The following is a 24,790-nucleotide window of genomic DNA, read 5'->3' as shown; positions in this document are numbered from 1 at the left end:
CTCCTGAGCATTTTCTTCCTTTTTCCAATCCTATACACTGGGCGATGCTCTGTCTTGTGCACCTTTGAGTTGTTTTTAATTGTTGAGAGAAATATGCTTTAGTTTTGCAACTCAAAATATCATTAATACAAATATATTTCACAAAATTCTACCTTTGCCACACTGACTTAACTTTGTGCTGTTAGGTGAGCAAAGATTTTTTTGCACCTGATGCGATACCCCCATCATTCATCTGAACAGTTCTATGCTAGTATCTCTAACGTTTCTGAGTGGAGCTGCGTAACCATAGGGCAAGTTACCTTAAGCTTTCTGATCTCAATTTTCTCGTCTATAATGAGGATAATAACAGTCCTCTCCTCTTACAGCTGTTGTGAGATTTGAATGCGGTAAGACATGCAGGATGTATAAAATAAATACATTTGATAATAAAATAGTTGCCCAATAATGGCAACTATTGGCATAAAATAGTTGCTCAATAAATGGGAGTTGTTTGAAGTACTAAGGGCAGGAAGCACTGGTGATTTGTCCCTGCAGACCTCAAGGATTAAACAGAGAGACATGCTATTTAGAGGGGTTGATCTGTCGAGACCAACTGGTGAGGATTCTGCCTGGTCCTATTGAAAAGGTAGTCATTTCTCTAAAACTGCAGTCAGCCCTAAGGAAAGGTCAGCTTGATTTAGTGGCAGGCACAAATAAAACAGGTAAGGCTACCAAAATGCTTGGTTTCTTTTAAACTTAGGTGAGTATACGGCTGACAAGGACTGGGGAGCGAAAAGAGTACTCCATATCTTAGAGAATCTTGTAAAATGCTTTAACAAATATATAAGAATCATATATAATTGGCACACGCTTTGTTTGAATGCAAACACTGCTGTTAAAGTGGTGCTTAAAAACAGTTTGTTGGCCTTCTCTTCATACAGGAGAAACATTTCTCTCGTTTACACTACTCTCTTGCTTAGCAAACCCTTATTTATCCTATAATGCAAGTGTAATCAGCCCAACATGTCCAAATGCCCACAGATTCTGAATTAGTGGAGTCTGAATTAGTGGAATTTTAGGCTGTTTCTCGTGGAGACAAGTGTTTGAAAACTACCCACTCCAACAGTTTCGAGAACACTCTATGAAAATGACCCCTTCCCTCCTCTTTCCCCGCGTCTTCCTGCGTTGCGTGTTTCAGTTCCGGCTTTCAAAGGAGACAGAGGAAAAAAAAGACTCAAAAGTATTCTTGGGACACGTGAACAGTTATTTATTGAGAAGCCACAGTTTTCCACACTTTCATAACTGTAGGCTTTATATAAGGCAAAAGCAAGATGGATCTACTACTTGACACAGAAAGAAAGAGCTCTGCAGAGGACCCCAGGGTCACACAGCTACAGATCAAAATGCAATGTACATGACAGATATAAAAAACAGTGTGGAACAAAATAATTTAAATTATGGTTACAATCTACTGAAGGAAATATCCATGTCTTATTATAAACACATTTATAGTCTAGGGTCATAATTTAAATATTCAGGTCTTTTTTTATTTTTTACATACACGGTTATTGAAACATAAAAGCAAAACATAACATCTAATAGGATGAACTTTGATAGAAGACAGTCGCTCTGAACTGTGCTGGATGTTATGATAGGATCGCCCTTGCCGTGGCAATTAGGAGGATCAATCCATTGGTATGTAGCCATCCTTTTTTTGGGTAACTATCTGGATAAATGAAAGGGTTAACAAGGACACCAAGGGTTCATTTTTCAGCTTTAGGGGAACAGAAAGAACTGAAAGTTGGTTATTGGAGACTTGCCTTCTGTTTTTCAAGAAACAAAGCAGATCTGTGTGTCTTAGTTAAATTCCTTTATTGTACTCCTTTAAGTAACTGGCATCCACATACGGGAAACAAAGAAAGTAACTGGCATACTCGCCCTCACATCCATGTACCGTCGACGCGCGCACAGCACACTGATGAAGCATCACTGAACTCTGCTGATAGCAGGGGTACACCTAGCAACTGAGCTATGTATTCTCCATAAATGGTATTTAAAGAATGGTGCTCCATATTGCTTGTAAACAGATAGACATGGATTCAGGAAATCGTAGAGTCGAAGGTCGTTTGCTAATCTTGGTACCACGTAGCTAAAATGGCAGTTGTATCATCAGTACACATCTCATGGCATGGTAGTTGACAGAAAATTCCATAATGGGGTTAACTAACAGACTAAGGACATGCATTGATTACAAGACTCTGGCTAGTGGACTCGAGGCCCAAGCGTTCTAATCGTCCTCTTCATCTTCCTCATCGCTGTCCTTCATGCTGATCCCCTGCAGACCCCCGCCCTCGCTCACGGACGCTGTGGCCTCCTCCACAGTGAGACGGTTCCGGATGGTTTCGTAGGTCTTGCTGTTTAAGGTTGAGTCCAGGACTCCTTGCAGTCGGAAATCTCTATAGGTTTTCTAAGGAGGGAAAAGATGCAGTGATGAGGGAGATCTCATCTCCATGAAGGGACGGACAGGGCACAAGGCAAGCATGGGGTTGAGAACACTGACCTCAGCTAAGTGTCACACTTCATGCACTGGCACATGAAAAGCCACCATGCTCAGATTTCACTTGTACTGAAAACTGAGATTTGTTGAATGACAGAAAATGAGAAATGGTGACAGGATAAACTGTATTAGATGAGACAAAGCAAAGAACATAAGCTTGTGTTTATTCAGTTCTGTAAAGGGAAATGTTCCATAATTGTTTTGGTTCTTTTTTTTTTTTTGGTCTGGTTCTTTCTCTTAGGTTTGTATCGTATCATACGATAGACAGTGTGAGGGGCTATAACACATAAGTGATGGATCAAATGACTATGGTATTTTACGATTTCTGCTGCAGTCTGGTCCTTAGTATTTGTGAGGCTTGTAACTGCGTATCCCTCTGTCTCATTCACAAGACAGACATATGCATGTTGGTATACGAAACCGATCATGGGCAGCAACAATTACGGGGAAGATGGAGCGTTAATGCCTCATCAATATGTTGCGGGCATGTGACATTTCTCATCTCCTTAGGAAAGAAGTGTATCTATTCTGTTCACAACTTCAGGGTCTCAGGGAAGAAATTTGGCTCTTTTTCAAGAACAATGGTTTGGTATTGCTGAACCACAAGTTCTTTCTTTGTTCCTTCAGGCGATTTCTCTTGGATTTCCTTAGGTATCCCAGGGACTGTTTTTCTAGGAATCCCTTCGCGTTAATTGAACATGACCAGAAGCATCTGGCTGTTGTCTACTTCACAAAACATTTTTTTGAAAAAGATCTCTAACTACAACTCTCCTCATCACACTGCATATCATTTCAGCTACTGATTCTGCTGTTTGTTTCTCCTCTTGATATGGGAAACTTGCTAAGGGGTCAAAAGAAGGAACGGTAACATACTTCAACACCACTTGCGTTATGATTTCTGGGTTTTGGAGTCCATCTGATGCAGTCCTAGTGTCAATCACCATGTCAACCACTCCTGAAGGTCTCATGTGGTAATGACTGCAGAGCGAACTAGTGAATGCTGTTCAGCTCAGTGAAGTCCAGTAATAAAAGATTATGGATAGGATGACCACATGTTCCCTTTGCCAGTTTATATCTATGGTCCCAGTATGATTATTTGTAGCAGCTTCTTTCTTTCTTCAAAGTCATCTGGTTTCGACACTAAATTCAAAGGTCATCCTAGCTATGGCTCAAGCTGCAAGGCTAGGTAGCTAGCGGAACTGTGTCTGTACCTGGAGGGGGAAGGGTAGGAGGCTGAGTAAAATGCTAGGTCTGGTGGAGACCAGATATCCAGATGATTTACTTGATTTTTCTGTACTTTTCAATCACTTAGAATTGATTGCCAGAAGATGATAAGAAAAAGGAAGAACTCACTTGAATATTCTCCTCTCTAGTCAAATTCCAGAGCAGTGAGTTTCCCAGCCAGACTCTGAATGTCGAAGGTCAGGGACCACATAGAGTCATTTTTTAAAAATACTCCCATCTTGTAGTATACAAGTAGGGACTCGACTAATATTTGTCCAAGGTTGGATGAAAAAATGCTTGCTGGATAATGAATGAATGGATGAATAAACCAAGTGATGCAGAGGCAGGAAAGAAAGCCAATTATCATTGGAAGTTTGCCTCGGAGAAGGAGGCCCCTGGGTAACGTACTTAGGGAAGAGGTGGTGAATTCTGCTTCATCCCTCTGTGCTGTGGCTCTAGTTAAGCCGGGCCCACTTTTGGCAAAAGTGAAGGAGTTCCTTCGGCAGGGACGTTTCTGTGTCCCTTGCCTGTGGTTCACGTTTGTGTTGTTTTTGGCAGAGGCTAAGAAGAAACCTCCTCTCTGACTTATATTTTTTTCTTAATAAAATATTGCTAATTCTAACAGTCTCAACAAAAATCTGAAAATCAGTAATGGGAAGATATTCTAACACATTAAAATTCATGTCTTCTTTTCATGTCTACCCAGGAAGGGTCAAACAGAAAAAATTCCCCTTAAGAGTATTTATAGCCAGAAAATGGAATGCAAGGGGTCAGGCAATGGTTAGTGAGGTTGCCTTAAGGAACTGAAATTTAAATATATGAAAATTAGGCTGGGTGCACAGTCCAAGTGCATAGATTTCTTTTTTAAGAGCTGCAGTACACTGCTGTCTGCAACCTTCCCTGGGAGGACTCTTTGTGAGATCAAATGCATATGATAATAATTCTCCTTAATTACACTCAACGGAACAGTAATTGGTTTTAAGTCAGCACTGGGGTAGTGGAGCACCTTCAATGAAATGGCGCTGATCCGAAAGAGACTAAGAAATGGGGCAGGGCGGGGGGCGGGGAATAGCGGGGGCGGGGCGGGGGGGACTCGGCAAACTGTTAAGAAATGGAAATTCATCTCTGCTTTATCATTAAAATATTTTTAAAGAGACTTTGTGCTCTGAATGAGATTTTTGCATACGAATGTTTTAAAACCCCCTATGATGAAACATCAAATGGAAACTGAAATGATCAAAAATGTATTTACCCCCTTCTGTGATCTTATTATTTCATGTAAACCACTGAGATTTCACGCTGAAATAATTATCATTAGTCCAAGGCACACACACAAGAACAGGGGGAAAAAAAGCTACATTCAGGGTATGTTACCTCACCTTCAGGATCCTTTACATTTCACTGTATACACGCATTGTAAGAGAAACTACTTCAATTAACTACAAGAACAATATTGATTTGCATCCAGATAATGATCACAGGACATATTTAGAAAGAGCCGGAGGTAAATATTTCTATTAAATTAATTGTGGCAAAATTTTATTTAATTAAACCATAAATGAAATTGGTAATGGATGCGATTAGCATAGTGGTACCCAAAAGCCAGCTTTTGAAAGTTTAATGCAAAGGGCATGATGGCCCTTGCAGTATATTTGCATGGCAAATACATAAAGTATTTATCCAGTCTGGATAAAATATCAAATTCCTTTTTATTAAATTTCCCTTTGATGTCTGAGTAATAAATTAACCAGGCATCCCAAAGTGATTTCACCGGTTTTTCTTGCCTGAGATACTGTTTTAGGAATCACCTTGTTTTATACACAAACTAATATTTTTTGTGTTAAGGAAATCCTGCAGCTTGCCAATGAAATGTATTTCAGTGAGCTGTTTGCAAAGGAGAATCATTATGTTTTCTTTTACCTTTACCATCCTAATTAGTGTTTTCAACTGATAAATGTGAAGCTGTAAGTCCATCCGGTCCGTCAGCCAGGTACAGATCACGTTCATGGAGCTGCTGTACCATTGCTGAAAAAAAAGACAAAAGTTCTCCAGCCAACACATCACGGAGCATTTAAAGAACAGAGACGAAACAGGCCACGTGTGAGCACCCTGCTCTGTTCCAAGAGGAAAACAAAATGGTTAAAGAGAATTTCAGAGCACAGAGATCATGAACAGTAACTGACGCAAAAATCACGAGGTACCAGATCAGCCGAAAAGAGATCGGTTTGGACTTTGAATCGAAAACAGAACTCTTCCACTATACACACCTCATATACAATCAATTCATAAAGACCACCGTTTGCTCTTCTGATTCTCCTTTTTGTTGGTTCATTTTACTCAGTTGAGATTTAAGTCACTGTTTGTGTCCTAACACCATTGTCTCGGGTGTCCAAGACGATGGGGGCTTCTCCACTGAACAAATCGATGCCCCTTGCTACTTACCTTTTGAAAAAATCCAGGCCCTGTCTGCTTAGGACAATTCTAGGAATCAGGCTGAGAGCCTTAGGAATTCAGGGCAAAGTTTACCTTCATTTACCCTAAAGGGGCATTCGGATAAAGACAATGAAGGCGGGTTTCTCTTTAAGGGCCAAATTATACTCTGGGCAGCTTATGTGGCCTTACATTGGCTGTGCAATCTGTTTTAATCTTAACACCAAAAAATTATGGAAGATGAGAGAAAAAAAAACATCTACAAATGAGCTCATTTCAAGCTGTTGAAATCATACTTCCCCTTAAGGGGGTTAAATTTTGCTTCTTGTCTGTGAAAAATGCTTGAAGCTGTGTCACTTTAGACTGCCACCCCTGTGGTGCACGGAGTCTCTGGTGCGGTATAATTTTGCAGTACTGCTCATATATTCATAAATCTCACTCGGAGACATATGAACAGTGTTATGAAGTGTCAGTACAAAAAAAAAATCTAATCTTTTAAACTTCACCAGGTTTCATTACGCATTGCTGCTTATACCAAACAATTTACAAATAAAATGAAAAGGTGTGGATGGACCTATATATTTATTTATAGGGCATGTATATGAACTGTGTGCAGAAAAGATGTTAAAAAAAAAGTGGTTAGAGAATTGAAACGCTGCATACTCTCCTGTTAACCAACACGCACACGCGCACACGCACACGCACACCAGTGGAGATTTGAAAAGCATAAATAAAAACATGTTTCTGATGGTAACTCCACCCTTTCTCACCTAAAGATCATCCAAAATCAGTTTATGCCTAACACTCACAGTTTTTCCGAAGCCTTGTTTCTGACTTAATTTCTTTAAAAAAAAAATTAATTTGGGTTTTTACTTGCAAGGTAGAACTGCCAAGTTTCACCTTGCAAGAAACGACACAGTCTCAGCCATGGCGTTCAGAAGCCCTCTTTGCAATCTTTCGTTTCTAGGCTCTTTCCTCATCAGAGCCAATTGTGGCTCTCCTTGGAGCCCAGCCGCAAACAGAGACCACACTACCCCAATCAAGGCAGCACTGCAGCCTCACAGCCAACTTCTGCTCTTTTAAAGATCACGGAGGCGAAACTGTCAGTTTCAGGAACCTTCTGTCCCTCCCCAAGGGAGCAGGCGGGGTGGGGGGTAGGGATTTATTTCTTGAGATCTGCAGTTCACTCCACGTAGGCAGGGGATTTGCCCTGGTCCAGCTGCTTCAGGCATGGACAGGTTTTCCCCTCTAGGAGCGAGGACATTTCACTGAAACTTTTTTGGGGGGGGGTTGTGATTATTTGGAGGTGTTTTTGGCATCTCCTGCCTTGGGATTCTGGAGCTCTTGATGTCATTGCATCTGGGTTTGTTAAGGGGCTAGGGACAGGAATATGACTAGGTCATGGGTGTTTCTATAGCCCTACTTTACTCTCAGCTGGGGGACCTCTTGTGTTTACCCCAGGCCTCAAATTCCACATTTACTGACTTATTCTGACATGAAATCTGGGGGCTCAAATAATCTATTTTGAGTGTCATGAGCAACGCCCCCTACCCCCGACTCCCACCTCCTGGGGTTGGAAAATGACCTTCAAAGGAACCTGGGTGACCTCCTGGCCAAACCTACAAGACCAGGACCCCATGATGAGTGCATCTCAGGGACACAAAAGAGGAATGTGGCACTCTGGCTTCTAGGCAGAGGTGGCATTTTGCTTTGGCTGTGACAACGGGCAAACCAGCGCTGGCTTCTATCACTGCCAGCAAGCCTTGTGCAACATGCCTTTTTCTCTTTGCTGAGAGATATGCCACCTTTCAGGGGAAAAAAATAACGAACTCCCCCCAGCCCTCATTTTATATAAGTAATTCCCATTCTTGTAAATGGCTTTTGGCTATTAAAAAATTAAAAGGGAAAGGTAGACTGCTATCAATACTCTTTCTCTGCTGCTGAAAGGGTAGGGCGGTAGGAAATGCATGCAGCGATGGATGGATCAGCGCATCACGCTCACAGATTCCCACCCCAGGAGAACAAGAAAGCCCTGGAACATCCATGCTTTTTCTCCTGGATCTCACATCTAGCAAAAGAAGTGTAAAAAATGTATGATGCCCCATTGGCTACACATTTCAAGAGGCAAAAGGGAGTAAGTCACGCCTTTCCAAACCTTATGCTCAGTAGATGAAATTGGAGGCACTCTTGGATGAAGCACAGCGCTAACTTGGTTTTCCAGAAAGGCGCTTAAAGGCACTTGGATGTTGGAGAAAGCAGGAGTCACTGCCTTCTAGAACTTTAAAACATTAGAGGTGAAGGGGATCTTCCACAGAGCTCCTCCTTTGTAGAGGAGGAAACAAAGGCCCAGAGAGGTGAAGTGACTTGCCCAAGGTCACACAGCTAGTGAGTCCAGAAGTGGCAGTTTTCCAGGATTAGGCACTGGAGTGAAAAAGCTGATCACCTAATGACTCCTCCCTAGGAGGGTGTAATAGTGCGCTGGACATGAGAGCTGATCTTGTGTATCTCTTCCCAACTCTACATTCAGGGGTATCACACTGATATCTAGAAATAGGCCTTAGTGGGCGTTTTTACCCTATGGAAATTGGCAAATGCCACAAACCAGGGCATTCTCCCTTCCAGAAAGCCAGTTGTTATAACATTCAGTTCACAGTGCTTATTAATCAGGTTTGCTTTATTTGAGATCAATGCTAATACAGCAGATTTGTTATGATTCTTCAAAAGAGGAAATTCATAAAACATTTTAAGTTCTCCCCACTTTGTTTTGTCTCTGGTTCAGATATGCCTTTTCCAGAGATAGCCTGATACCTGGACACTAAAATTTTGGTAAAATGCACTCTAAACCCTTAGAAATAAAAATTGTGAGCTGATGACATAAACTAAGTATTTAAGTATACTCATGACTCCTTTGCTGCCTGCCCTTAATTCAGGTATATTAAATGGAAACTTTCTACATAAGGTTACTTTAATCCTAAAAAAGCCCTAGAGAAATAAAATCCCCAGTACCCTGGGTACCTCTGAAGTATGTTCTCTGGGGATAATTCTGTGAAGGTGTTAGAGTTGGAAGCCAAAAGGACGCCCATCATAGCTATGGCCTGCAGGAACTTCTCGGGTTGTTAAAATCACCTGAAACTAACATGACATTGTAATCAACTATACCTCAATAAAAAATTTTTTTTTAATTGAATGCAAAAAAAGAGAACCTGGAAGGTTGATCTAAAACTGTGCCATTTAATTCTTTTCCTTCCCTCCCTTCCCTCCCTTCCTCCCTCCCTTTCTTCCATCATAGTTGTTAAGAGCACAGGCTTTATCTGTCTTTTGCCTAGGTTTGTGATCTTGGGCAAGTTACTTATATTCTCAGAGACTCATTTTCTCAATCAGAAAATGGGAATTAATCAGCCTTTCATAGGCGTTGTGATGCTAAATGAATTAATGCTAATAAAGCTCACATCACAGTACTTGGCACATAATAAGGCCTCAATATATGTTAGCTACTACCATGACGACGACCACCACCAGCATCATCACAATTGTCACATCACCGTCACCACTAACATCTTCATCATCATCACCATTAATATCATTTCTCTCCTCTTTTTCTCTCTCTTTCTCAACCCAAGAAATACCACAAAACAAGGAAGAAAGCAGAGCAAGTGACCAGAGAAAGGCATGCAATGCTGGAAGAAATTATTCCTATTGGAATATCTCTAGAATCATATGCATAAGTCTTACAGGATACATGACTAGCTCAAAGTAATTCCACTGTAAAGTTGTTTGTGTTAGATCATCACCCAAACCTATAAAACCATCCTGGGTGCATTATACACATTTAAAACTATATTGACCTAGATTTATATACTGGATTCAAAGGATTCAGACAAATAATGAGTGATTTTTCAAACCATGTGTGGATGAATTACAGCTTCAGCTTGGGCTGGCTACTTATTAGCTGGATAAACTCAAGCAAGCTACTTAACTTTCTGACCCCTAGTCTTCTCTTGGGGTTAACCCTTACTTCATAGGATTACTGTGAGTGTTAAAAGAGATAATTATGTAAAGTGCCTAGCACAGTGACTGTCACATAGTAAGCACTCAATAAAATTTAGCCACTGTTGTTATTATTACTCTCAAAAACATAACAGGTATCCTTTTAATATACCGTACAGAAGAATTTTCTTGATCCATTTCTAGTAGAAATTAACTTGCTGATAATCGGGCCACACATTCTGCCCTGCAACTACACTGAGTTCATGCAGAAGAATCGTTATACACAACATGTCTCTCTGTCATGTAGGGGCTCACTACAGCTAGGACTGGGGTGAGGCGGGTGAGGCAGGATCTTGCAAGTGCAGGATCGGATGCTGCCTTTAATGCACATTTTAGTATTTTGTTCATCATGGAGTTTTTGCATTCATTTTGATTTTTTTAACATATTAAAATATGTATTTGATTACTGTATTTTCTGGCTCCTCCTTAAATTTTGCAACTGAGAAGTGAATCATTCACCTCTCCCTAGTCCCCAGGCTTGGGTTCACTGTTTCCCCTGGGAATTTTATCCTTGGGAAGTGCTGCAGGATTATGAGACAGGATGAATACTTCACACCTCACGGGACAATATAGGGTTCCCAGAAAATGGATTTTCACTTGGATTTGGATAATCCCTCATCAGCAGGATAGAGTGTTACTCCAGTGATTGCTGCTGCCTTTATGCCTCTGTCATCACAGCCACCTAGATGAGTCTAAATTCCCTACTCCCACCCCTACCTTGATGTTAATTCAACGTCCTAAAGGGACCTTACTGTTAATGATTCATTTGTTTCTGGAGCCAGCCACATCGCATACCTGAGTGGCAATGAAAACAAGGGACAGAGGCTGAAAAGGAGACAGAACTACTCAATGTGTTTCCATACTCATTAATTACAAGGGTAACATACCCGTGTAACTTACACAACCCCCCCATCAGACAATACCATTCCATAAGACTTAGAGTCTCAGTTTTTAACAAAGTCCTATTTTGTACAGGATTCCTAATACACACATACACATACATACACATTCACAAAATTAATAAAAAGTTACCTACTCATTGAACACCGAGTCCTTACAATGTACAAGCACTGTGAAGAGCATTCCACAAGCATTGTATAATTTCATCATCGAGTTGAACTCTTAAGAGTATCTATAAGGGGAGGGATGGACTGGGAGTCTGGGGTTGGTAGATGCAAACTATTACATATAGAATGGATGGACAACAAGGTCCCACTGTATAGCACAGGGAACTATATTCAATGTCCAGGGATAAACCATAATCGAAAAGAATATAAAAAAGAATGTGTGTGTGTGTGTGTGTGTGTGTATAAAACTGAGTCACTGCTGTACAGCACAAATTAACACAACATTGTAAATCAACTACACTTCAATAAAAAATAAAATTAAAATTAAAAAACAAAACAAACAAACAAACAATAGAGTTTCAATATTATTAACAGCCCTGTTTTGTAGATGAGAAAAAGGGGCATAGGTAAGTTAAATAAGTAGCCTGTGGTCACACAACTAGTAAGCAGTGGGACAAGCTTCAAGTTGGTTATTTACCACTACATCTGTATGAGTTGTCACATTCAGCTCAATAATTTTAAAAAGCAATGGTTTGTTTATATAGAAACAGCTCTAGTTTCCAGGTGCCTTTTCAGCAATGTCATTCAGCTCTCAAAGGACAAGTGTGTGGGTAGGATAATGCTCTTGGATCTGTCTCCCTCAGAGCCCAAGCTTGGCCTGGTGTTGAAAAGATTCTACTTTTTTATGAGCTTAGAAAGTCACTAGGCAGAGGGAGGGGAGTCAGGGGGTTTCCCACGGAAAACCACTCAACAGCCTTAAAGAACTAATGGATGAGAGACAATCATTGCTGACTCTTAAGGGAAATGATTAGAAAGTTGGATGGGGATGAGAGGTGCCATTTCTTAGGTAGCGTCAACGTATTTGTTTTATTAAACAGAAAATATATTTATTATATAATATGCATATTCTGTTTTACTTAGAAATACTTTAAAACTTAGAAAAGTTGTAAAAATAAAGTAGTATAAATGACACCCATATACCCTTTACCCAGATTCACCTATTGTTAACATTTTACCCCATTTATTTATTGTTTGAAAAAAATATATATATATAGGGTTTTTAAAATTAAAACAATTTTTTTATTGGAGTATAGTTGATTTACAATGTTGTGTTAGCATCAACGTATTTTTAATTTCCCTCCGTAGCCCTACCTAATCCCTTCTTACTTTCTCTTAGGTTGGTAACTCAGCAATTGCTACTAAAAGAAAATTCTCACTGTGGGTAGTGTGAGTTTTCAATGAGAAATACAACTAGAAATATTGCCTTTGTCACAACGAATTGAACTTTCCTAACAGAGTTTTGGAGATACAAAAGTTATGACATTGATAAAAATTTCATTCCTGAAAAATTATCCATTATAAGTTTTAACATTTTCTGTGAACAGGGAGAGTAAAATAGAACCTTGGGGAAATTCAGTTTCATGTGTAATTAAAGATGTCACCAGAAGTGCTAGAAGAGAAATTTTAGGCAGAGTCACAAATCCAATGAAAATAGTTTAATGCAAAACTCAGTTCTTCCTGTGTTGCTTTTTTCTTTAAAGAAACATTTTATTGAAGTCTAACACGAGTACTGCAGTGTGTCACTTTTAGCAAAACACACACACATACACACACACCTTCTGAACAAGACATGCTGCCCCATGCCTACGATGGAAGGTAATATTTAGTCCAATATAGTAAAAATGAGCTTTTAGAAAATTTGGTATTTGACCTAAGGACCAATAACTGCACCATGCACAAACACACATCTTCACACACTTTCTTTGATTAAAAACTGTGACTCAGGGACTTACATGGTGGCGCAATGGTTGGGAGTCCACCTGCAAATGCAGGGAACACGGGTTCGAGCCCTGGTCCGGGAGGATCCCACATGCCATGGAGCAACTAAGCCCATGCACCATGACTACTGAGCCTGCGCTCTAGAGCCTGTGAGCCACAACTACTGAAGCCTGCGCGCCTAGAGCCCATGCTCCGCAACAAGGGAAGCCACCGCAATGAGAAGCCCATGCACCGCAACGAAGAGTAGCCCCCGCTCGCCTCAACTAGAGAAAGCCCATGGGCAGCAATGAAGACCCAAAAATAAATAAATAAATTTATAAAAAACAAAAAACTGTGACTCAGTCCAATACATCCTAAGCATGAATGATAGCTGAAATTCACAAGGACCTGAGTATAATGGTTGGCTTATTTCCAAATATATATTTCCTTTGAAACTGGCATGTTCATGCTATATATGCCAGGGAGGCAAAGCTCTCAATGCCTGGGCAGTTCATGGCTAAAGTCTAAATAGTTGAGTCTTTATTATCATCTGTAGTCTTGCTTCACAGATGAGGAAACTGAGGCTCAGAGAAGTAAAGTGCTCTAGCAGCTAGCAAGAGATGGAACCTGGACTCAAGAGGCTGAGAGGCAGTATAGCCTAGTGGCTAGGAGAATAGACTTGAATCAGGCCTGTCCTGTGTTTGAATCTTGATAAATCCCTTAACCTCCCTGTGCCTCAGTTTTCTCATCTGCTAAATGGGGATGATAATAAAAACCATTTATGGTTGTTGTGGGGGTTAAATGAGTTAATATGTGTGGTGTGCTTACAATAGCGCCGGCCACATACTAAGTGTTACCTGTTACTATCTTAGCCCCGCTATCCTAGCCTGCTTCACGAATAAGAAAGAGTATCTCCCTAAGTGCGAGCTCTTCAGGGTTGTGCAAAGCTTTCTAAGCAGCTTTCATTCTTCAAAAAAGATCTGAGCAAAAAGGTAATTTGTAACCTCTTGGTAACCAACCTGCATTTCTGGACTGAAGAAACACAGTGAAACCTGGAAGATTTTTATCTCCTCTTTGGAAAGTACCCTTTCTCCAACTCAACACAGCCACACAGCAGAGAAATTGCCTCAGCACCTTGCCTGACTGTCTAATGAAGAAAGGACATTTTATTTGTTGGCAAGGAAGCAAAGAGGAAGATAATACTTTGACCACACCCATGTGACTAAGTTCTTCATTTTGCTTTTTGTGACAAAAGTGGGTTATTATTAGTTAGGGGGAAAAAACCCCACAACCTAGGTAAATGGCTGTATTGAAACACTGTAATGAAATCTTTTACATTTGAAACTTTCAATGCATATTTCTTCCTTACAATTTGGGTAACTTAAGAGCATGTGAAAAACTTCACCAAGGGTTTCTCCACACTTCTACCAAAGTCCCCACAGCTTCGTTAGCCTGAGCTGCAATTCCATAGCTTCACAGATCTCTTTAGGGCTAAGGATCACCAGGGATCTGGTTGTATTTGGTGTTCTAATCCAGATTCAGAGAGGGCTTGACAAAGAAACCTTGGCATGTTCAAGACATTTGTGCCAAGTGGGCACGAACAAAAGACTGCACACAAGTTTCGGGGTTTGTCAGAGCTCCCCAAGGGAGCTGATATGCCCTTCTAAGGGGGCATATCATCTGAGTACTTTAAAAAATGGATACGCAGTTGAAAGATGCAATCTTCTGCCTTACTTGAGTGTTACTGTAATTCAGGACATGATCCATCAAAACAATTGCTCCTAGAAATGGGTATTTCCAGTCACAGCTTCAGGACGCCCAGCTAAAAGCACAAAGACACTGAAGATAACCGACACCAAAATCAGAGGGTATAGATCATCAGAATGACCTTCCAGGCTATCTCAAGTGTCCTTTTTAGTGGAGACTAGGTTTGTTTTTTTTTTAAAACATTAATTCTCTGGCTGCCTAAAAACCATTTCATTGAAATTTTTATGAAGCTGTCTTAGTGCCGTGGCTTTTCAAGGTTCTAAACTCTGGATAGCATCCTCCTGAAAGTCTGATGCAATCAACACTGAGGGGGAAGTCAGAGGCTCCTTGCTGAAACCGTGGTTCCAGAGACTGTGGTAATCTACAACCTGGTGCGAAAAGCACCCACTACTCTTTGCCTTTAGCTTCTTCTCATAAGGAAGAGATAGTGCAAACGAAATAATTTTTTTAACAACTTTGATTTAAATTGCTACTGCTTAAAATGTTTGCTTCTTCTATAGGAATGTGTAGAATTTCACATTTGGGAGCTATTTTATTTTATTTTTAACCTCCTTAGAAAGACCCTAAATGATACCTTAACATTCTTTTACTAAAATAAGCAGTTATATCTTCAAGACCAAATTTCAACTCTCTAAAACTGGAGAAATATGAAATATGGAGAAATATCCAGCAACAAGTATCTTTAGCAATGATATTTCAAATGGATGATCAAAACGATGACTGTGTACTTGGACTCCTGATTTAATGCATTGCAGCCTTCTAATCAAGTCACTACTATCACTTTTAGTTGCCTGGGAGAAAATACAAGGGAAGTAAGAGTCCTGAAGGATCCTTTCTGGAAGTAAATCAAGCAGGAGAGTTTAATACAAAGCTTAGCTTATACAGGCTATACAGGGGTCTCTCTCTCTGGAAGGCACATTCTCTGTTCTTGTTTGTTGTTTTTTTTTTTTTTTTTTTAATGGTTTGATGAAGTTGTTGACAATCTCAGTAAGCTTTCCAAGCTACCCAAAGCCAGACCAGAAACAAGTTTGTCGCTTCTGAATCAATCAGACTGTATGAAATCCAAGAAGTAACAAATCCCCTTGTATCCTGCCCAATATGTCTCAGTATGGTGGGTGGTCACCTGCGAGGAGATGTGATAATATCCAAAAGGCTTGCTTTCCTAATACTCCTAAGATATTGCTGGAAAGTTTACCATCTCTGAATGAGAAAACTAAGTCAAAGATCAACGGATAGATATTTTCCTAAAGACGGGAAGGCAAAGGATGGGAAAACAGAGGCACGAAAGTGAATTTTCAACTGCAAATGCAATCTCAACTTACACTCAGATACCGTTCTTCCACCATTTCCACAACCTGAGTACGTGCTATTAACTGAAACTGAAAGCAGGATCTTGAAGAGATATCTGCACACCCATGTTCAGAGCAGCGATATTTGCAATAGCTAAAAGGCAGAAGCAACCCAAGTGTCTATTGACAGACGAATGGATAAACAAAAGGTGGTATCTATACACAATGGAACATTATTCAGCCTTAAAAAGGAAGGAAATCCTGTCACATGCTATCACGTGGAGGAACCTTGGGGATATTATGCTAAGTAAAATAAGCCACTGAAAAAGACAAGTATTATATGATTCCACTTACATAAGGTGTCTAGAATAGTCAAATTCATAGAACAAAGAATGGTGGTTGCCAGGGGGTGGGGTGGAGGAAATGGGGAGTTATCATTTAATGGCTATAGAGTTTCCGTTTTGCAAGACTTAAAGAGTTCTAGAAAGTGGCTGCACTTTAAGTGAACGCACGTAACACCACTGAACTGCACCCTTTGAAATGGTTAACCTGATCGATTTTACGTTATGCTTGTTTTACCACAATCAAAACAAAAAGAAGGGAAATGCAAAATTGCTCCCTTACTGAAAAGGAAACTTTGCTAAAGAAAGCACGGCTAGGTAGCAAGGTACATATTCTAATCTGGAACACCCAGCCGCGTTTCACAAAAAGCCAAAAAATTACGTGCATGAGGAACAGGGGCATTTCATTTAATCCCAGGGCTGAGACAATTTCTCAAGGCCGACTTCTGCGACTGCAGAACAAAGAACGTATCTGGTAGCATTTGCTCAGTCACTTATTGGGTTTATTTAAAACATGCCACGGGGCCAACATTTCTAAATCTGTGAAAGAGAATTAAATGAAGCCCAGAGATGAGAACTGAGAATCCTCATGGAGGATTGGGTCCAAACAACAAGAAAGGATGCATTTTTCACACTGCGTGATGCGTCACCTCATATGTTTTCACGGAGACTCCCCCATCCCCTTCACTCCCCCATCCCCCTCCCCCCGCTGATGCTCCACGCACAGATTTGATCAAGCAGCACTCAGCCCCGAGACCCCGTTCCCTCTGCCCAAAAGGGCAGCGGCTCCCCCAAGCAGAATCACTCCCCCACCCTACCCCGCAACAGATTTATTAAGGTTTGGAATGTGTGTTCAGGAAGCCCCTATTTTAGGAAACAATTAAGTAGAATTAGGCTAATAAAGCGAGGCAGGCAAAGCTTTTGCCCTTTGCTGAGAAATAACTCCTACATGGAACAGTTACACTAATAAAAATCATGTATTTCTTAAATGCCTCAAAATGATCTTTGCACCCAGCTCGGCAATTAACACTGCCCCACTGAGGAGCATTTATTCCCCAGGCTAAGGAGGATTAATCTCCGTGTTTGCTCGACCAATGTCTTCCTTTGGTGAAAATACAGTATGAGGCTTTGCGCTGGAAACAGAAATTTCTGTAAGCGGGAATTTCACAGGAGGCTTAATTCCCTTCTCATCTTAGAGGGTGGCAAGGTAGACAAGGAAGGGCTGGGTGCCCCTTACCAGGCCCGCATGGAGGCCCAGGCCAAAGACCTTCTTGGGCCTATCCTTGACCCCGAGGAAGGATGGGAAGACCTTACTTCGGGTAGCCTGGGCTTCATCTACTGAGGGGATGAAGCGGTCACTTCCCCCAAATCCCCAATCCCACTCCCCCTCACAGTAGCCATTAAAGGGCCTTCTTCTGGGCCAGGAGCTATAGATTTCCCACCTCCAAGCCTGGGCAGGAAGTGACCGCTGGGCAAAAGGGGGACACAGACCCTCCTGTTGGACGCTTTGTCTCCTTGACAACACCCCAGCTGGTGGCCCGAGGAACAGACTTAATTTCTTTTCTTTCTCTGCCCACCCTCCCTTCCCCATACTTCTTTCCCTCTTTCTCTAGATGCAAACGTACGACATCCAACATAAAGTTGCCGAAATAGCAATCTTGTCTCTGAATATATAAATCGCAAAAATTGATATGAATAAATCTGCAAGTAGCACACTGATTGTGGCACATTTCATCAAAAAACGGCGCTCGGTTGCTCGGTGGCTGGGGAGGGAGGTGGTGTCATTACACATACAGAAAAACATCTGCAAACTCCCAGCTTCTTTACTTAGAACTGAATGGAGGCATGACCTCCTGTTCCTTGCCATGAACCCTGAGTTCACACTCATATTTTACATGTTACAGGAAGCCACAGCTCGCCCCAGGGGTGCTGCAAACAGACACGCAGAAGCCAGATGTAGTCCCCCCACCCCCAGCTCCTTAATGCACCTGAAGAAGCCGGCAACTCGACATTCAAAAGCTGACATGCTCATAGCTTAAGGTCACTTCAGATTTTGTAAAGCGGAGGACAAAACCAGGAATGCTTCTAGGGCTGGGCTGTCAGCGGGGAGGCGGAGGGATTACAAGAAACCTGTGACTCTGCCTCTTTCTGCCTTTGCTGGTAGTTTTTTTGTGTGTGAACAAGTGCCATACAACAGATTGAGCCTCCTATAAAGGCCTGAGACTGTGCAAGGGCCCCCCGCTGGGCCTCAGCTGTGCTCGCAATTAGCAGTAGGCACGGAGTGATTATTGTTGGGGTAGCGGATGGCAATGTGAAGTGACAAGTTTTATGGGGGAAGTTGGGAGTGGGGATGCTCGGCAAGTTTCTCTTTCTTTCTTTCTTTTTTTTTCTTGTTCTGCAAAAACCCGTCCTTGGGCGGCTGCAACCTCCCGTTGCAGTGAAAGGTACATTTTTCCCCCCCTCGTCATTCAAAAGAGCCTGAACAAAATTGGTGAAAGAATATTTTTTCTCGGTGCTTCAGAATGCAGGTTTTCTAGGTCAGAGCTTCCTGGCTGCCCTATTTAATGTCAGAAATACCCATTTGCTTCAAATTAGCAGAGATCTGGGAGTTGAGGGCAGGAGATTAAGCATACAAAATTACTCAGCAGGTGACGGTGGGGTGGATTTGAGGGTTGAGAAGTCTTTAAGACTGACTACAAGACATTATATACTTCTGACAAAAGAACATAGTAATCCTACCTGCTTGCTTTAACCACTGTTGTTTGCCTATTATTATGTGCTTTAATGCTCATGAGAGCAAAACTAGTGCTGATACTACTCAATTACCATAGTAACTCACACCAGTGACCTCTTATCTCAAGGCTCCCAGCCCAGCTGAACCAGTCCAAAGAGTTTGTGTCTTTTTATTTATTTAAACGGTGACATATACTTGGACTGGAAAGCTCCAGAGGGAGGCTACTCCTCTCTTGGTCCAAGATCAGAACTTGTTTTGAAATTTTGAGTAAGGCCTTTTCACCTTTTGAATCCAAGGTGGTTCTGAAGTTTATGGAATTGGAGGCTGTGGGACGACCTCAAAAACATCATGAAGACACAGAACGATGCCCAATAACAAGAAAAGAACATGTGTGCATCAAAGACCAGCAGCCTCCCAGACGCACAGAAAGTCATGTTCCCCACTTGGGCCTCCAGCTCTCCTCTCCAAAGTTTGGGAGGTGGAAAATGGGAGCCTCTTACTGGGGAACGTTGGCTATTTTATCCTATCAGTGGGGCTAAATGCAGACAGGACAAAACAACTACCCAGAGGGATTTAATCTCAAGTTTTTAAAAGGAAATAAAAGTGATACTAGCATAACATTTTCCAGCTTTTCATTTTTTCTCCCCCTGGCCTGTGGATGTCTTTGTGATGCATATATGCATAGAGTATACTCTGTCCGAATAACTGGTGATTCAGAGTCATAGGGTTACATTAACATATTAAACGCTCTGACAAGTCCTGTAGTAAAGAAACCCACTGAACTTTGCTTCCTATTTTCCAGCGGTATTTGACTAGAGAACCACTTTCCATGAGCCTCCTAGTATCAGCTTTCAGGGTACTACTGTTCCATCGAATCCACTTTGGAAAAAAATTCTATAGTGACATTACTAATAAAAATGAACAATAACAGTAGTAAAAATAATGAGAGTAAACATTTAGTGAGCACTTTGTATGTGCCAGGCACTATTCTAAGCAGTTTATATGGATTAAACTCATTTAGTTCTTCTAACAACCTCAGGAGATAGTTACTTTTTAAATCCCATTTTACACTTCTATAGCATCATATTTATATGAATTCATTCTCCGTGAAAAAGAGAGAAAAGGAGATGTAATTCATATGTAATAAATCGGCTTTTAATGTTCATTCTATTTTTCCTGCTTCTGACTCTCCAGAGATCCTGAAGCCTGTGAGCTCCCCAAATACATATTTTTTTTCCTATAACTCCAAGCCCGATTTAATAACAAGTTAAATGAGGAGCGAGGCATGACTCCCTGCAAAATCCTTCCACCTTTGAACTTAAGGTACCCAAATAGAGAAATATACCTTTCTCCTCTGTCTCTTTTGATTAGTCTCCAAAGCCCTGCTGTCCTGAAAGAAAGAATCCAATTTAGGTATCAAAATTAGATCTGTGCTTGCCTGTACACAACATGAAAACTGCTGGACATCTAAGTAATTGAATAAAAATTGAACTAGTAAAAAAAAAAAAAAAAAAAAAGTAACTAGTGGTCAAGCCCTGAATGAAAGATGGAACATGGGCCCAACACCAGCTGTTCTAACACCCCCTGGCTGACCAGCGGGACCTATCACAGCAAATCAGGACACACTCGTGTTTGGGAATTTTGTTAACTAGACGAGTTTTTTCAGCAAATATCAGAAGCTGATACCTAACTTTTGGCAAACTGTGATATTTAAGGGAAAAGGAAAAGGCTCTCTTATGTACCTGGATTTTCTCAGACTATTTCTTTCTCCAAGAGATGTAAATAATGAGCGCAACGTGATTAATCCCCAGTCGGCTTCTAACCAAGCCTTGTCTGCTGCCTGGGCTGCCCAGGGCAGGTGTGCAGTTTGGACATTAACAAACTCACCACGGTTAACAATACCTTTTTCTGGGGCCTATTTTTCTCTGGATATGTTGGGGATTTAGTCCTGGGCCTCCCTGTGCATTGAGAAAATGGACCCCCATGCCTTTAGCCTCCGTCCTCTCAAAGGAACCTACTGTTTTGAGAAAATGTATAGTTACAATCCAAATTCACACTTTCAAGTCATCTCAATCACTTAAAGCTCAATTATGTTGAAAATGAAATTCTGGTTTTGGTGGCACATCTTACCACCTATTATCCATGTGAGAAGGGTGAATAATTTATCTGAAAACTATTCTCTGATGCGCATACAAGGACTTCAGAGGGAGGAGAGAGATTCATCCTACGAACTGAGATCAGATTATTCACGAACAGCATCTGCCCACCCCCCGACTGCTTCTTAGGTACGGGAAGTGCATTGAGAGTTAACTGCATTAATTCACAAGCAGATTGACGTAAGCAACGGAATGAGAAATTTGCATACCATATAGAAATGATTATAGAAATCATACTCTAAAATAAGGATTGTAACTCACGTACCGAACGGAAAGATAAAGCGGAGTGCCAACTTTGTCTTTTTAAAACAGGGTTGGTTTAATCACATTAGGGGCTAATTTCATAATTTGCACATATTAAACTTTCTCTAAAGTCATGACTCATGAGAGTTTTGTAAGTCAAAGTTGAAGCTCTTAGGCAGGAAAATTTGCATTGACTTCAGGGAGTTTTTATTCTGTGCAAGGTTGTTTTAGTTCCTACTCTCAATATTAAAAAACAAAACAAAACAGAACAAAAACCATGGTCTGTACATTCACATACTTCCATGTTATTCCATGGAAAACGTTCAGGTAAATAGGTAAACGGGATGCTGCTGGTTCAACCACACAGCTAGTTTCCCAGCAGAAGATGACAGGATACTCGTATACAACCCAGGAGGCACAGTCCAGAGCCCTCAGGATTCCAAGACAACAAAAGCCAACAACTATATATCTATGGGTCCAGAACCCTTTTCCAAAGTCTTCTAAGCAGTTTTGAAATTAGATCCATGTCAGCCCTAGTGAACCTGGGCTCTATGGGGAATGATTTCTCATAAGGAAGGGGTATGATCTTTTTAGGAGCCAGAGATGGCATTCAGTTTCCAAAAAGCAGTCAACGAATGGGACAATACTCAGATGCTGGTTCAGGAGCGCTGGGTTTCAAAGAGAAGGCGGTGTCATGAAGGCAGGAGAAAAGATGGCGGGGGGACTGGTGAAGACTTCTCAAACTCCTAGGAGGAAACATTTAGGGGTGCATGGGGACTGCCCCTATAAAGGAGATCAGAAGACAAGTTCTGATGCCGGGGGATCAGAGATGAAGAAAAGAAAGACAAAGTACTGCTTTTTAAAAGTTAACATGTGTTTTCACCATGTACAGCTACGCTCTGCTTCCCAATAGCGCCCTTTCCTCTTGCTTTATTTTTAATCTCTGGAAACCATACTCCCCTCTCACTATTTCTCACTGAGTGTGACTCTATTTTTTTTTTTTTTTTTTTTTTTTTTACCTTTCTGGGAGTGGGAAAAAACCCTCACATTTGCCAGATCACTAACACAAACCTCATCCTAGGGAGCCCGTCACCCCACCTCTGGAAAGGGCATAAACCTCAGACCCCTGTCCTTACAGAAGATACTCATTTGACCCTGCTGGGTATCCTCAACATCTACAGATGGTTTTGGATCCACCAGCCAGGAGATAAGGCTGCGTCAGGTCCCCCGTTGAAGCATTCAGATGGGTCCAGGACCTGAGCACATAGAGTTAAACCGTAAATTAGCCATGAGTTAATATGTGCAGGCTGGATCCCTCTGCCTTGCCATTAATGCTTTCCGTCCACAAGGTCCCTCCGCCTTCTCCACCCCCCCTTCCTTTTTTTTGAGGCGACAGAATAAGAAATTAAACACTTGTGGGTTCATTCGAAAGAGTGAATGAAATTGAATAAGCCCTCAGTACTTGAGGCGCACAGCGAGTGCCTGAATGGGGCAAACCTCCTAAGTTGAATGGAGTGTCTTTTGGGACCAATTTGTCTCTTTTCACTCTTTATTCTTCCCTTTTTGCTGACAGATGTACAAAGGCGGAACTGCGCCGTGCAGCTTATCCGCAGGCACCCACAGCAGCTGTCACTTTTGTCGAGCAAGTTAATCAAGCAAATGCCACCATATCCCACTTTCTATAAGGAACAACATGTTATAGACAGTAGTCTTGCTAGAAAGAGACTTTATTTTAACTTTGATTGGCTTGGCCCTCCCAATGCTTCCCCCCTTCCCCCGCCCCCAAAAGAAAGGGAGGGAGAATGGGGGGATTGTGCCCAAGCCAAAGATTTGGCTATGATCACGTTAGATTTAATAATAATATTGTGCGGGAGGCTGAAGACTTGATTTGGAGTTCTTTCCTAGGGACTGAAGGGTGCCCTGGGTCTGGGGATTTTTTGAGCACGATATTGTCTGCACTGGCCTGTTAGGCTGTGCGTCTCAAGTTATAAAGAGAAAAGCTGAGGGCAGAAAATAGTATTACGCCACGGATGTTTTGGATTAATTTCATTCTCTTTTCCTTTGTAAAGCAGGTTGCATTATTTACATATTTCTTTTGATAACCCCCCTTGCCTGGCCAGGCTTACAAAGACTGCACTGAACACAGAATAGCATGTCTTTGTGCATCTTGCCGTTAGTGAGTTCTTTAAGCTGAATGCCCAAATTTATTTCTAATGTGCACCAACAGAGGCAAACAGGCCTCCGTGTCTCTAATTCTCCGTAAGCCAAGTGGGGAGCCTTTAAAAGAATTCTAGCACGTCCACATCCACATCCTCCTGTGCTGCAGTCACGACTAGTTGGTGATTTCCAGAAACCACAGGCAGGAGCGAGCTTCAGTAAACGGTGTACAGTGTCGACCTCAGCTGCTACCCGTGAGCCCGCACTCACTTAGGAAACTGAATGCCCAAAGCAGACATATTTTGAATAAACAAACTCTTTAGAAACAATGCATAGAGACAACCTTCCAGGGGCCAAGGGATTTGCTACTTTCAAGGGTTGGCTGACAGCTGACGATCTATCTGGTAAGCTCTTTAAAGCTTCAAGAGAAAAAAAAACACAATTCCTTCCTTTCCTCCCTCCCTCTCTCCCTCCCTTCCTTCCTTCCTTCCTTCCTCCCTGCCTGCCTCCCTCCCTCCTTTCCTTCCTTCCTTTCTCTTTTATCACCCTGTCACATTGTTTATTGTAATCTTTGGCTGGAAGTAAGTCAAGGAAGGGCTTTGGTGAAACCAGATTGCAAACATTCACATCGCTGACATCTTAGGCATTATTGGATAATGACCACGTAATGATTTACTTGCAACTACGTTTGTATTAGGCATGGATTTTATAACCATGTTATTCTGTAATTCTGGATTACTTTTCCCCTCCTGTAAAGCACTGCTGATCTGGGAAACTTCACAGTGCCACTGAAAACAGAGCTATGTGGGTAGGTTAAAAGAGTCCACAGGGCCTCATACGAAAATCTTGGGCATTGTTGTTGAATTACAGCACTGTGTCAAGATTTGCTTAAGGAACTTAAGCTGCTACCCTAAACCATTTATCAACTGTCTGCGATGAAATGGTATTGTGTTACCATTGTTCCCCCACCCGAAATAAACCACAAAACTTTATTCTTATGGGATAAGAGATCTTAGAACACAGAGGGAGATATAGACTGAA

General features: G+C 41.4%; 1 protein-coding gene across 17 annotated transcripts in view; it reads right to left on the bottom strand.

Annotated features, from left to right (window-relative positions):
* Window positions 1-2,266: 2,266 nt before the first annotated feature.
* Window positions 2,267-24,790, bottom strand: part of CADPS (calcium dependent secretion activator) — a gene marked incomplete at both ends in the record, with an annotated part of 485,811 nt that continues 463,287 nt past the window's right edge. For all 17 annotated transcript variants that reach the window (XM_079713702.1, XM_079713696.1, XM_079713695.1 and 14 more), the window contains 2 exons: window positions 2,267-2,446; window positions 5,681-5,785. In XM_079713702.1, the coding sequence (XP_079569828.1) occupies window positions 2,267-2,446; window positions 5,681-5,785 (285 nt within the window). The remainder of the gene's footprint in view (window positions 2,447-5,680; window positions 5,786-24,790) is intronic.

The sequence above is a fragment of the Hyperoodon ampullatus genome (assembly GCF_949752795.1).
Source record: "Hyperoodon ampullatus genome assembly, chromosome: 10".
Classification (NCBI taxonomy): domain Eukaryota; kingdom Metazoa; phylum Chordata; class Mammalia; order Artiodactyla; family Ziphiidae; genus Hyperoodon; species Hyperoodon ampullatus.
This window is presented reverse-complemented; position numbering and strand designations above follow the sequence as displayed.